At 49.9% G+C, this 14,594-nt stretch overlaps 1 protein-coding gene across 1 annotated transcript; it reads right to left on the bottom strand.

Annotated features, from left to right (window-relative positions):
* Positions 1-6,109: 6,109 nt before the first annotated feature.
* On the bottom strand, positions 6,110-14,154 carry CDKN1A (cyclin dependent kinase inhibitor 1A). Its single transcript, XM_012804885.2, has 3 exons — positions 14,076-14,154; positions 9,130-9,567; positions 6,110-7,520 (listed from the first exon to the last, which is right to left on the bottom strand). The coding sequence occupies exons 2-3, from the start codon at positions 9,554-9,556 to the stop codon at positions 7,471-7,473; spliced, it is 477 nt and encodes a 158-aa protein (XP_012660339.1). The 5' UTR covers positions 9,557-9,567; positions 14,076-14,154; the 3' UTR covers positions 6,110-7,470.
* Between the last annotated feature and the right edge of the window lie 440 nt (positions 14,155-14,594).

Below are 14,594 nucleotides of genomic sequence, written 5' to 3'. Positions count from 1 at the left end.
GTTGTGGTGGGCGCCTGTAGTCCCAGCTACTTGGGAGGCTGAGGCAGGAGACTCGCTTGAGCCCAGGAGTTGGAGGTTGCTGTGAGCGTGATGCCATAGCACTCTACCCAGGGGGATAGCTTGAGGCTCCGTCTCAAGATAAAAAAAAAAAAAAAAGAAATGGCAGAAAGCAGGATGGGCTTCTGATAATGGATTCCTTATCAGGGAGATGACAATGAGGACCCAAATGTAGTTGGTGGATTGAGTGGTGATAAGCCCTGGCAGGCTGCAGGATCACAATGTCCAAGACTTAGCTGTGTGGTGTGGATTGAGGTGAGGTACAGGCAGAATTCCAGGGGCACAGGTATCTCTTGCTTGAAAGATACAGGGCAGTAGTAATTATAAGGACTGTGAAGATGGTTGGCTTTTGTCAACTGCCCTATAAGCCTCGAAGAAAGAGAATGACAGGCTCAAGCCAGAGCTTGCTGTGGGAGACAGGAAAACTCTATAGCAGCATTCTCATCTCTGTGACCCAAAGATAGGTCATGCTGGAAATCAGGTCCAGGATCTGATTATACAAGTGGTGGTGCTGCAGGAGAGACTGAATCACAGCCTCAGCAGACCTACTCTTCTAGGGTCAGAATCCTGGTACAGAAAGAATGGGTGCTGAGACCCCGATGGAGGTATGTGGGGGGAATGCACTGGAGAACCTCATACACTCAGCTTCCCCTGAACCCTCCAGGCCTGCACAAGTGCCTCCTCTCTTGCTAGAAGAGAACAATCTCCCAATACCTGATGACCACATAAAGGACCCACCAGAGCAGGCTGCCTCCCAAGGTGATCCTTGTCTTCCTCCAGATCCATCCCTCCTTCACTGCCTCTAGACCAGAGTTAGCAAACATTTTCTTAAAGGGCAATGTAGTCGCCACATAGTCTCTGTTGCAAGTACTCAATTCTACTTGCACTACTTCACAGTGCAAAAACAACTATAGACAATGGGTAGAAAAATGGGTGTGTCTGCATCCCAATAAAACTTTATATACAAAAACAGGAAGCTGGTTCACGGAATCATGGTTTGCCTACTGCTGTTCTAAACCATAATTAGGGTTAGGTCTTTTATTTTTATATGTAAAAAATCTTTTATGACCTGTTATCACCTAAAATAATACATCATATAATTTTCAAGAATGTGTTCTTTGACTTCTAACCTCTGCTCTTCTTTACAATTACCCTTGCTGGCTCCACGCCTGTAGCTCAAGCGGCTAGGGTGCCAGCCACATACACCGGAGCTGGCAGGTTCGAATCCAGCCTGGGCCTGCCAAACAACAATGACAACTACAACCAAAAAATAGCCGGGCATTGTGGCAGACACCTGTAGTCCTAGCTACTTGGGAGGCTGAGGCAAGAGAATTGCTTAAACCTAAGAGTTTGAGGTTGCTGTGAGCTGGATGCCACGGCACTCTACCCAGAGCAACAGCTTGAGATTCTGTCTCCAAAAAAAAAAAAAAAAAAAATGACTCTTGCTGCAGCCAGCAGCTCCTTGTTAATGATTCCACACTTAACTCTCACAGCATTTGTCTTGGACTCTTCTGCTAATTGATGAACAAACAGTAAATGGCTCAGATGGACCAGTAAGTCACCATTTTTCTCCAGACAAAGGTGAGGCTTCTGTTGCTTTAAGACCCACTTTACTGAGCTGTGGCGAACCCACCTCTTTATCTGCTTCCTTGGGGAGTCTGTGGTCCACAGCGCCACAGCTTCCTCTGGGAGTCTGTGGTCTCTGTCAGGCAGCAGCCACCTCAGCTTCCAAAGGCCTCTCCACACCACACACAAACTCACTGCCACTGGGCTGGGTTCTGGTCTTAACATTTCCCAATGGTCCCTATTACTGGAGGAAATAGTTTATTCACCCTCAAAGCTACTGGTCTGGCTGATACATATTAGTAGGAACAGACAAACATATATGGGATATCCTGAAGGTGTGGGACTGGGGCTGGGAAGAGACAGGAACACAAAGCTAGATAAAAGAGTTTTTGTGAGGGCACTCTCTCTCCACTCGGATTTTACATCCTGGCAAGACTACCTAGCTGCTCTTAACACCTGCTGAATTGGTCCTTAAAGCTTAGACACACTGTGACTTACTGTTAATGAAGTGACAATGCTGGGACTACCTTAGAAGAGTACTAGGAAGGGGTTAGGAGGCTCCGAGAGTAGGGCCAGAAGACCTTCCCTTCTCAAAGCAATGACGAATACACTAACAAGAGGAGCTCAGTGCTGGCTGTCTTCTGTAGGCCAGGTTCAGTGAGGAGGTGTTGCCATGGGATGAATGCCATGGCCACTGTCAATGGAGATAACTGAGACTCTGGAAGAGCAGAGACCGAACTGGACCACTTAATCCTTAGAGGCAAGGTGGAAACGATTACCATGATAGGCAGCAAGGCCTGTACGGTAACCAGAGGTCCCCAATCTGCAGGGCTCTGTAACAGTGTCCGTAGGGTAAGAGGTGAGCATTTAATGAGAGTATTGCTTAACTTAATCACAAAAGATCAAGGGCGAGTGGGCTGAGATTGATGTCACAACAGAAAATTGCAGTCTCTCCCTCATTTTCCACCTTTGAACCGGTTCTCAGACCCACTGATTGACGAGAAAGACCCATAATGTCACTGTAAGTATATAAAATAAGTATTTCTCCCATTCTTCCCCAAAGTACCCTCTGGTTATTTACCAGAATAGCTAGCTGTACAGTGTGGAAAAGTGGACAGCCAGATCTTTTGAGGTCTGTTGGATCCAGGGTCAGAACTGGTACTGCATCTAAGTGACCCAAGATGCCATTACAGCCTCCTTTGGCGGGGAACATATGAGCCCAGGTGATAAATGGGGTCCTGGCCAAGTTTATCAGAATGGATCCACTCTGTGGATTATTTCCTGGCTCCTGAGTGCAAATTAAGATGGATGGGTTTAGCAGATGGCAGAACTCTCATATTTCCTTCTCATATTCCCTTGTCTATGGAATAAGAACCATTAGGAAGGCTCAGCGCCTGTAGCACAGTGGTTACGGGGCCAGCCACATGCACCAAGGCTGGTGGGTTCAAGCCCGGCCTGGGCCGGCTAAACAACAATGGCAACTGCAAAAAGAAAACACCATTGTGGTGTGCACCTGTAGTCCCATCCCAGCTACTTGGGAGGCTGAGGTAAGAGAATGGCTTAAGCCCAAGAGTTGGACGTTGCTGTGATGCCACAGCACTCTACCAAAGGCAACATGGTGCGACTCCATCTCAAAAAAAAAAAAAAAAGAACCATTATGAAAAGAAAGACCAAGTAGAAGACTCTAAAATGATCCCACTGATCAAAATTTTAAAACAGAAGCAATGCCAGGTGGAATTGCAGAGATTAGTGGTAACCCCAGAGACTTAAAGAATGCTGAGGTGGTGGTCTTTATCATGTCTGCATTTGATCCACTTCATATAGTCCCTGTACAAACCAAATAAAGCTTAGTGATGGATGGTTAATCACGTGGCAGCCCTGGTCACAGCTATTTTATCAGATATGATATCTTTACTAAAATAGCTTCACAGCCTCTGACTACGAGAAGCCAATAATATGGCAAATGTATTCTTTTCTCCTTGATCCACATCAGGAAAAGGGATCAAAAGCAGTTCACAGTCACATTTCCTACAAAAAATCCAGAGATCGAACACCTGTGTTAAGTTTTTGGTGGTCATACAAACTTGGACATTCTGGGACATTCCTTCTATGGTAAAGGATAATTTATATCATATCTTGTACCTACTATCATTTTTTAATTTGGATTTTGGAGGCAGTATACTAAATATTTCTCCAGCCCATTTCTTGGATGACTTAATAAGCTGCCATGTTTGAAGGAAGTCCAGAGCAAGACAGGGCTCTAGGATAGTTGCATGTTAATGGACAAATACTTGGATCATCCAACCCAGCATATCCCACAGTACTGGACAGATCTATAGTATAAGTAGACAGCATGAAATCGCTGGAAAACCCCAATGGGAGAGTCTCACATCAGAACCCAAGGATTCCAATGTAAAGCCCTGCCCTGTATAACAGAGATTTATCAACATTTGAAAAGTAGCCAAATTGAACAATAGGGAGAAAATAAATCATTGCTTTATGTCACTAAGTCTTGGAGTGGCTAATTATGAACAGGTAATTAGAACATTCATGTGAACAGTACTTTTTAAATGTTGTATAATATTGTACTATATAAATATGCCATGACTTACATAACTGTTCTTTTTTAATGCCCATTTTAGCTATTTCTAGTTTGGGTCTGTTAAGAATAATGCTGCTAGGGCTGGGAATGGTGGCTCACACCTGTATTCCTAGCACTGGGAGGCCAAGATAAGAGGATCACTTGCGTTCAGGAGTCTGAAACCAGCCTGAGCAAGAGTGAGACCCTGTTTTTACTAAAAATCGAAAAACTAGCCAGGCATTGTGGGCAGCTGTAGTCCAAGTTACTTAGGAGGTTGAGGAAAGAGGATCACTTGAACCCAGAATTTTGAGGTTGCTGTGAGCTAGGCTGATGCCACAGCACTCTACCCAGAGCAACAGAGTGAGATACTGTCTCAAAAATAAATAAATAAATAAAATAATACTGCTAGGAATATCCTTACATGTGTCCACCAAAAGGGGTAGAAATATGTACTCATGTCTCTTAAGGACATACCTAGGATGGAATTACTGGGTCAATAAGTAAGCATGAAGGTAGACATCTTTAGAAGATATTGCCGGCTCGGCGCCTATAGCTCAACCGGCTAAGGTGCCAGCCATGTACACCTAAGGTGGTGGGTTCAAATCCCCAGCCCGGACCCGCCAAACAACAATGACGGCTGCAACCAAAAAATAGCCGGGCGTTGTGGCGGGCGCCTGTGGTCCCAGCTACTTGGGAGGCGGAGGCAAGAGACTCGCTTGAGCCCAGGAGTTGGAGGTTGCTGTGAGCTGTAATGCCACGGCACTCTACCCAGGGGGACAGCTTGAGGCTCTGTCTCAAAAAAAAAAAAAAAAAAAAAAAGAAGATATTGCCAAATAGTTTTTCAAAGTACTTGAAACATTTTATACTTCCAATAACAAAGTATAACAAGTTCCATTTGTTCCATAACTTTGCCAACACTTGGCATTGTCAGTCTTTTTCATTTTAGTCCTTCTGGTAGTGGCATCTTGCTGTGATTTTAACTTTCATTTTCCTCATCAGTCATGATGGTAAGTTACAGTACATTATTTACAAAAAAAAAAAAAAAAGTACACAGCAAACCAAAATATTGACAATGGGGATCTTTGCAGAAATGTGATGATAAATTATTTGTTTTGTTGTTGTTGGGGTTTTGCTGCATGGTCTATTTGCTGAGCTTTCTGCATTTTTAAAATTTAGATGCTTAATTATGTTTGTTTTCATTTTTGTTTTTGAGACAGAGTCTTACTCTGTCCCATGGGTAGAGTGCTACAGCATCATGGTTCACAGCAACCTCAATCTCTTGGGCTTAGGCAATCCTCTCACCTTGGCCTCCCAAGTAACTGGCACTACAGGCGCCTGTCACAATGCCTGGCTAGTTTTTCTATTTTTACTAGCGACAGGGTCTTGCTCTCACTCAGGCTGGTCTCTAACTCCTGAGCTCCATCTCAGCCTCCCAGAGTGCTAGGATTACAGGCATGAGCCACCACAGCTGGCCTAGATGTTTAATTTTGGCCAGGCATGATGGTGCACAACTGTAATCCTAGCACTCTGGGGATCTGAGGCAGGAGGATTCATTGAGCTCAGTAGTTAGAGACCTGAGCCTGAGCAAGAGCAAGACCCCATCTCTACTAAAATAGAAAACATTATCTGGGTGCAGGTGACATACACCTGTTGTCCTGGCTACTCAGGAGAATGAGGCAGGAGAATTGCTTGAGCTCAGGAGATTGAGGTTGCAATGAGCTAGGCTGAGGCCACAGCACTCTAGCTTGGGCAACCAAGTGAGACTCTGTCTCTAAAAAAAAAAAAAAAAAAGATTAATTTTAAAAATTATGAACCCCCCACAAATCTCATCTCTTTGTTCTTATAAACAACAAGGTATGTAGTATAATGACCACAACAGTAATATTATAAGTAATATTTATTGAGCACCTGCTGTATACCCAGCACTATGGGAGGGGCTGTGAAGGACACAGAACAGCACAGGGATGGTCCCCACCACTAAGAGGCTTACAGTCTAGGTAGAGAGCCAGGGGAACCACAATACTTTGAAACAAAGAGAAAACAGTCCATGCCAGGATGTTACAGGAGCTGGAAAGTATGTGGGTCAGACCCACTAAGTGCTTTGACCTCCAGAAACCCAATGTTCAGTGTTCAACGTTTACCACCCCAAGCCCCACATCAGCCCCCTTAGTGTGCCCTACCACAGCCTTTACTCCCGCCATCTTAAAACGCCTAACTCCTTGTTCAACCGCTATACAAAGTGCAATGAAATGGGGAGGGATGTGGCAGGCAGACCCTGGACACCTTCCAGGAGCTGATGTCTCCCTCCCAGAAAGATCCATTCTTTACACCACACAGACCTAACATGGAGGGGTGCTCCCTCAGGGAGGCCTGTGCCACCACCCAGGACCCCTAACCCCAAGCTAAAAGAGGAGGCAGCAGTTGCTGCTTGAGCTGCCTGAGGTAGAACTAGGGAGCCCTTCTTCCTGTGTGTCCCTTCCCCTTTTAGCCCACTGAGTTGGGGGGTACAGGTGCCCCAGAGCTGCCATCCAGGACTGAGATGGGACTGGGGAGCAAGGACATGGGGAGGGGAGAGCAGCAGGGGGGGGAAGACTAAACACTGAGGCGGGCTCCCCGGAGGAGGGTGGAAGGCCCTGTGGGGAGGCAGGGTGGTTTGCTACAGGACCCTACCTCCCCCTCCTTCAAAGGACAGGGCCAGGAGTGTGCCAAGTCCCCAGCCCTGTGCTGGGCGGTGCCTGCCCAGCCTCAGAGGAGGTGCAAGGCCTCCAGAGTTTTTGATGATGGTCCCACTAACTGGGCCCCCTTCAAAGTGCTATCTGTTTACTTCTCAAATCATAAGAAATTCAGGTCTGAGAATCCAGGAAAGGGGTGGAATTTCATAACACCCACAAGACAGAGTACGGAAGGAGCCAGGCCCCTCCAGAGTACCACCAGCAGTGAGGGTGGAGGAGGATGAGGCTGGCATGAAGCCGCCCCACCTGACCTCCAGGGGAGAGGAAATGGAGAGCTTTAAATAATATTTCATGTCATAAAAGTACCCAGCACTCTGATGAGCCTACTGTTCTACTGCCTAGTTTTGTTTTAAATAATTCTAATGACAGAGGCTGGGGGTAGAGAGGGCAAGCAGGGTATGTACATGAGGAGGAGTTTAAATTAAAACACAAATAATAATTAAGACACACAATCTGAAGGACTAAGGCAGAAGATGTGGAAGGGGCCTTCAGGATCCCCTAATTTCCAGGAGCACAAGGCCTCTGATGGACGAATCAGGGCTTCCTCTTGGAGAAGATCAGCCGGCGTTTGGAATGGTAGAAATCTGAGGAGAGAGCACAGAAGTCAGCCAGGCCAAGAGGAAGAGGACACAGCAGAGCCACCCATCCAAGGCAGACTGTGGGGGGGCCCAGACACTCCTCCCCAGGGCCCAGGGGCTAGGCATGGGGAGGCCTCTGGGAACCTCCACTCCGTCTCCCAGGAGGGTATTGGTGGGGTACACTGCCATGCTTCACAGAAGTGATTGATTACAGCACCTACATCCATAGGTCTACTCCAACCCAAGCTACCCAATGCAGGAGCCACTACCTCTATGTTGTTATGTAAATTGACTAAAACCAAATAAAGGGAAAAAATCAGTTCCTCAGTCACACTAGCCACATGTCCAGGGATCAACATCTATATATGGATAGTGGCCACCTCACTAGGCCTTTTTCCATCACTGCAAAGAGTTCTATTGGACAGCTCTGATCTACATACTCCATTAGATATCCACAAAAAGTCTTCTGCACAATGTCTGGCCCATGTAAATGTTAGCTGTTGCTGTTGTTGTTGTTGTTGTTAGTACTGACCCAATTGCAAATTGGCAGTGAGATTCTTGCCTTCATCTCTCAGCCTCAGTTTCCCCATTTATAAAATAAGAATAATAATAGGGCTCGGCGCCTGTGGCTCAAGCCGCTAAGGCGCCAGCCACATACACCTAAGGTGGTGGGTTCGAATCCCCAGCCCGGGCCGCCAAACAACAATGATGGCTGCAACCAAAAAATGGCCAGGCGTTGCGGCGGGCGCCTGTAGTCCCAGCTACTTGGGAGGCTGAGGCAGGAGACTCGCTTGAGCCCAGGAGTTGGAGGTTGCTGTGAGCGTGATGCCATGGCACTCTACCCAGGGGGATAGCTTGAGGCTCCGTCTCAAAAAAAAAAAAGAATAATAATAGTATGGTGCTATAAGGATCAAATGAGACTCTCTCTATAGAGGTTTTGGTCTGGGGCTCAGTGTAATAAGTGCTTGAATGTCAGCAACAGTCATTCATTGTCAGGTGCCTACTCTGTGCCAGACAGTGTTCTAGGGGCTGGGGTTTCAACAATGAACATGAGAAATCCCTTCTCCTGGAGCTAATGTCTTATTGAGGGAGATGGGCAATATGAAGACACAAAAGGAGCTGCTGATAGATAGCAAAGAGTGTCAGAGAGAACGAAACAGCAGGAAAGGGGCAGGGAAGTGTGTGTGTGTGTGTGTGTGTGTGTGATGGGAAAGGCAAGGGAAATTTGGATAGGGTAGCCAGAAAATTATCATCATTAGTCTTCTCTCCACTGCAAATACACTGTGGGACCTTGAGAAAAAATCACTCTACCTCCCTGAATCTTCATTCTTTGCTCTCAAGGGTATCGAGAACATCTTACCGCATAGGATCCCTATAAGGATAAAAGGACTAAAGGAAATTCACCTTAGAAGCTTAGCAAAGGACCTGGCTTGTAAAAAGTTCCAACAAATGTTAGCTAGTTAGTCTTAGCTGTGTGACCCAGGAAGGTTGCTTCATCTCTCTGGGCCTGTTTCCCTCCACCTAAGCAGAACCTGGACCAGACAGGTTAGCCCTTGGACGGTAAATTATGAGAGTCCTGGTCCCTTACAAAGTCCTTCCCTGTACCTGCCCTCACCTGTCATGCTGGTCTGCCGCCGTTTTCGGCCCTGAGAGGTTCCAGGCCCACCTGGGGACCCCTCAGGTCGCTCTCCTGAGCGAGGCAGGAGGGTGCAGGACAGAGACAGGTCCACGTGGTCTTCCTGTTCTGTTCCCTGCAGCAGAGCCGACGAGGTGCTGGGCCGCTTGCCCCCTCCCAAATCATCACGGGGGAGGTAAAGCTTGGGCAGGCCGAGGCCCCGCACACGCTCCCAGGCGAAGTCACCCTCCAGTGGTGTCTCAGTGACAAAGTCGAAGTTCCATCGCTCACGTGCCTCCTGTATGCAGCCCGCCATTAGCGCGTCGCAGTCGCGTTGCAGCTGCTCGCTGTCCACTGGGCCGAAGAGGCGGCGGCAGGCCTTCCTGCTGCACGGGATCTGACGGCCATCCCCCTGCTGTTCCGACATGGTGCCTGTGGCTGAGATACGAAGAAGAAGGCCCAGTCACTAGGGAAAGTGGACCCTCCCTTATCCCACCAGGCTTTACTATGCAACCTCAGGTGAGGTCTTCCTACCGCGGTCTCTCTGGTTCCTTCCAGCTAGTTTGCGGCCACCTCCCTCTCACAGGAACCCCCTCCTCCCAACAGACACTAAATGGGGGCTGAGCTCAGCCAGCCTGGTGTCCCAAGGTCACAGGGGAGCAGGCAGCTGAAGGGCAAGCTTATGTCCACAAAGGCAAGTTTATTGCAATAGCAGGGATCAGGGTCCTGTTTACCACCAGGTATTATCAGCTAAAATCAATTCGTTCCCCCCCCTGAGGTGTCCTTCATGGGTGCAAATGCCCCGAATATGTGTGAATTGCCAGAGTTCATCAGTTTCCTAATGCCAGCCCCAGCCAAGAGGTCCAGTGAAGGATCAGGCTGAGGGCTCTTCCAGCCTTGTGAATCCCCCCACTCAGATGTCCAAGTGGGGTAACCCTGCTCTGCAAAGTAAAAGCACCCTGGACTGTAGGATGAAGACCACTGGATTATAGCTCTGCCACTTACCACCTAAACTTTATAAAGCCACTTAATGTCTCTGGGCCTCAGTTTATTCACCTACAAAGGAGGCTACATGCAAATTTTGAGCATGGCTACAGACGCATGTGCAAGCAATGTGTGGGAGAGTCATCCAGCAAGGCAGATGGGACAGAGTGAGAGACTGTGTTTTGGTGGTTAAGAGTGCGGGCTCTGAAGCCAGGCTGGCTAGGTCGGAATCTAGGCTTTGCCAGCTGACCTAGACAAGTGACTTAACTTCTCTGGGCTCTATTTTCCTTTTAGAGGATAGGATAGATATGAGGGTGAATGTGGGTAAAATGATTAGAGCAGCACCTGGTATACAGACGTGCCCAGAAAAATGGAAGTATTATTATTTCTGCCTTCAATTCTGGCTGAGCCTCCACCCCATTGCTTCTCCCTCCCCCGCCCACCTGTCCCCTGCCAACTGCCTCCTTCAGACAGCAGCTGACAGGTGCTAGTAAGTCCTTTCCTAGGCTGTCATCAGCTGGGTGGCCTAGGGGTAAAGAGAGGCTGGGCGGGGCAGGGGAGGAGATAATTTCTCCCAGGCTGAGCCACATCCTGCCACGCATATCAGGTGATCTGAAGTCTAGACACCTCCCAGCCCCCACCCTCTATTGCCTATGTCCAAGGAACCCGTTTTTCAGGCAAGGAAAAGTAAAGGTGGCTGGTCTACCAAGCTCCTCTCCTCCTACTTCAGGAGAGGAAAACCTGAGAGTGCATTTGCCCATGAGTGAGCCCTGGCACTTACATGCACTGCTCTGGGCTAGCTCCAGGGCTGAGTGACTGCACGACCTTGGCATGGACTGGGTTTCCCTAGGGACAAGTCTAGATTTCCAGGCTCTGAAGGTGAAAGCTCCCTGAATGTCTTCCTGAGGCAGAAGACCTGGAATTATGCCCTACCTCACCTCATCTTACTTCTCATGATGAGTGGAGCCCATAACTCCATGTCTCGGCTGATTAGGAGGGAGGCATTCAGACCAAGTTTAAAGGGCAGGAGCTCTCACACACACACACACACACACATCTTGATTTGGGAGACTTGCCCCCTAAAAGCCAAAGTCCACTGCCCCAAAAGAGGTCCCACTGTATAGTGGACAGATCCTTCAAATAACCTATGCCCACCCTCTTCAGGGCATGGATTGGGATTGATTTATATATTTTTATGTTCAGGGGTTTTTCTAAGCAGTTTACAAATATCAAACCTCCTATAAAGTGGATATACATTAGCTTCCTTTTTACAGAAGAGGTAACCAAGGCTCAGAAAAGTTAAGTAACTTGCCCAAAGTCACACAGTTCACAGGAGGCACAGCCAGACCTGAACCCAGGCTTATTTGCTCTGGGTTCTGTGCTCTGGTGTTAAACCCTCTTCTTAACCAGAGAAACACATCAGAATCGCTTAGGGAGCTTTTTTGAAACACAGATTGATGAGCCTCTACCTCCAAAGACCAACTTAATCCAAACTGGATATTTAAGCGTTTGATACAGTTCTCCCGATGGACAGTCGTAGGGTGCCAGCCAAGGGGAGGCACACTGATAAAAAGGGACTTTCTTGGTCTCAGTACCCCACAGTCTCAAGGAGTAGAGGCTCCCCTAGGAGTAGAGGTTTTATCAAGGAGCTGGGCATTCTCTAGCTTCTAGGAGCTAAAGAAAGGACAAGAATCTAGGCAGGAACCCTCTCCCCTTCTACTCCCCTTTCCCTGATGGCTCTCATAGACCTTGTCTTTCAATCAAAATCTGCTCTCACCCTCAATATCTCAATTTCAAGTTCAAAAAAATTTAACTCAGAAATGCAAATCCTCGTTTTGCAAACTGAGAATAGCTTCCTTTATTTGTCTTCGTGCCTGAGACTTCCCCCCTGTTTTAATTTCCAGGTAAATAGGAACAGCTCACTAACTGCTGAACCAGTAAGATTCTTTTAAGGGGTGGTGGGCAGAAGGAGCCCAGGAGCAGCCCGCCAGGCTGTTCCCGCCGGCAAGCGGCGCTCCGCGGGAAAGCGGGTTTGTTGTTCGCGCCAGGGCCAGGAGGGGGCGCTGGTCTCCAGGAAATCATGACAGGGTGGGCGGTGCGTGGGCAGAGCCTAGGACTGAGCGAGGGAGTCGTGATGAGTCAGTTTCCTGCAAAGCGCTCCCCGCCCGCCAAAACTTAGCTTCCACTCCGGCTGCGCGTCACGCTGGGGTGGGGAGGGGGAGGACAGGAGGGGGCCCGGGGGCAGGGAACACGTCACGCTGAGCCGGCCGGGCTTCCGAAACTCCCGCGGCTTTTGGGAAACCGCGCGCTCTCGGGCCGTCTGAGACAGGCGCGCGCGCGCGCGCGCACACACACACATATTTATTCTCATTCTCATTCTCTTTCTCTTCTCTCTCTTCACTCTCTCTCCCTCCCTCTCCTCTCTCTCTCTCTCCCTCTCCTCTCCTCTCCTCTCCTTTCCTTTCTCTCTCTCCCTCTCCCTCTCTCTTTCTCTCTCGCCAAGATCGGGCCCCTCCACCTTATCTCCACGCCCAAAGCACGGGATGAGTCAGATCCCTGGAAAATAAAAATAGACGGGAGCAACGAAAACAAAAACGCTCGAAAGTTCTCCCAGAACGCGACGTAGAGAAAGGGAGGGAAGGAGAGAGGAAACTGCTTGGGCGCCCCAAAATGCCAAACCCCGTCCCAAGGGCCTTTTTTTCACGAGGAGCGCTCAAGTGTTCCCCAGGGGTCCAGGGAGGGCTGACGCACGGAGGTCCGGGCAGGGTACCCGCGCCCAAAGGGCGAATCGCCTTCCTGTCCCACTCAGCCCTGATGCCTTCGGAAATTCCAGGACTAGGTTGGGGCGCCCGAACACCCAGGCAGCTGACGGAGGCTGCACTCAGCGTCGCGCCCACTAGAGTCCCCCGCCCCTCAAACGCATGACCCACTCCCAGTTGACCGCGCGACCCCGCCGCTCGGGAGTGCTACGCGCCTCCGTGCGGGGCTTGGCTCCCGCCTGTGAGTCCCGCGCCTCCTCCCCAGTGCAGGACAGGGTTCTCTGGACCTAAGTGGGACCCCTGCACATCCCCGACTGCAAGGCTGGCTAGAGCCAGAGCCAACCCAGCAGGGGGCCGTGGGCCTGATCATCGAGGGCACCCCGTGGAGTAGGAACCCGACAGTGGATCCTGGACCTTCGGTTCCCCGACTTCCCTGAGAACACGCTGTGCCAGCCAAATAGGTCATTGTGCTGACGGGAGGACAGAGACCGCGGAGAGGCAGGGAAAGGGGCTTCTGGGGTGCCACTGTTCCCCAGCTCGGGCGGGGTTCTAAACTCATACAGTCTTAGTCCATTCCCCGGGTACTCTTTGTCACAGTGAGTCACCTCCTTGCTTGTCCCTAGGGGAGTTGTCCTGGCACGTTACCCAAGGGCCAGGGACATAGCCCGCGCTGACTCCGCCCAGCTGAGTGGGGCACACAGCGGCACCGGGGACCTGAACCTCAGAGACCCGGGCCAGGACGGTACAGACTGGATCTGAGAGCCGCTCGAGACAGATCCCAGATGAACTTGCTACACTCTGTATCCCTCGCCACTCCTGGACCCCTCCGGGAACACAGGCTACATCCTCAAGCCGCGATCAGGGGCTGGGGGCGCACCCGGCCCCAGAGGCCAGCTCCCAAGGCAGCCCAATCCCTGCCTTCCCTTACCCCAGCTGAGTTTCGGGGAAGGGGAGCGTGGCAGGGGATCCCGCACATTTGTGCTCCCGCTCTCGGCCGGGAGTCTCCGACACATCCCGACCTCCGTCACACGCATCGGGAGCGCTCAGACCCACGCACGTCATTCACCTGCCACAGAAACACTTGTGAACACTGCACTCACGCTCGCGCGAACATAATCCCCGCGGACACCCACAAGCGAACACGCTCGGCTCACTCGGAGTCGCCGGCCGAGGTCCACTGTTGCCCTGCCGGGGCTCCCTCACCTTTTCTGAGCGTCTCGGTGTCTCTGTGAATCCGCGCCCAACTCTGGCTAGTCAGGACACTGACTCCGGTAGCTGCTCACACCTCAGCTGGTGCAGCTCAGCTGGGCGCTGATATAGCTAACCAGTATCCCCGAGCCCCGCCTCCCGAGGCTCCGGTCGCTCAGCGCTCCGCCTACTGTGCCTGGCGGGGTTCCAGCGAGCCAGCCGTCTGGGAACTTCGCGTGCTGCAGGAGGGCGCTTCCCTCCTCCTCCAACCCTTCGCTTAGGGTTTTTGCACTTGACACATTTTCCCCGAACATTAAGCCACAAATCTGGCTTTTTTTTTTTAAGTTGGAGGAGGGCATGGCATTGTTAGAAGGAACCCCCTCTCTAGCCCACGGCTGACCAATTCTGGACAAGGATTTACACAAGCAGCTAAAAGGATCAGGAGTGACATCAATAAATAAAAATCCATAAATAATAAAAATAATGCACCTCTCTTTGAAATTCCCAGAACAGCCCCACTATGTGCACTATTCC

The sequence above is a fragment of the Otolemur garnettii genome, unplaced genomic scaffold (genome assembly GCF_000181295.1).
Source record: "Otolemur garnettii isolate 467f Iridium unplaced genomic scaffold, OtoGar3 scaffold00031, whole genome shotgun sequence".
In the NCBI taxonomy this organism is placed as follows: domain Eukaryota; kingdom Metazoa; phylum Chordata; class Mammalia; order Primates; family Galagidae; genus Otolemur; species Otolemur garnettii.
The sequence above is the reverse complement of the archived record's forward strand: the minus strand, read 5'-3'. Positions and strand labels throughout refer to the sequence as shown.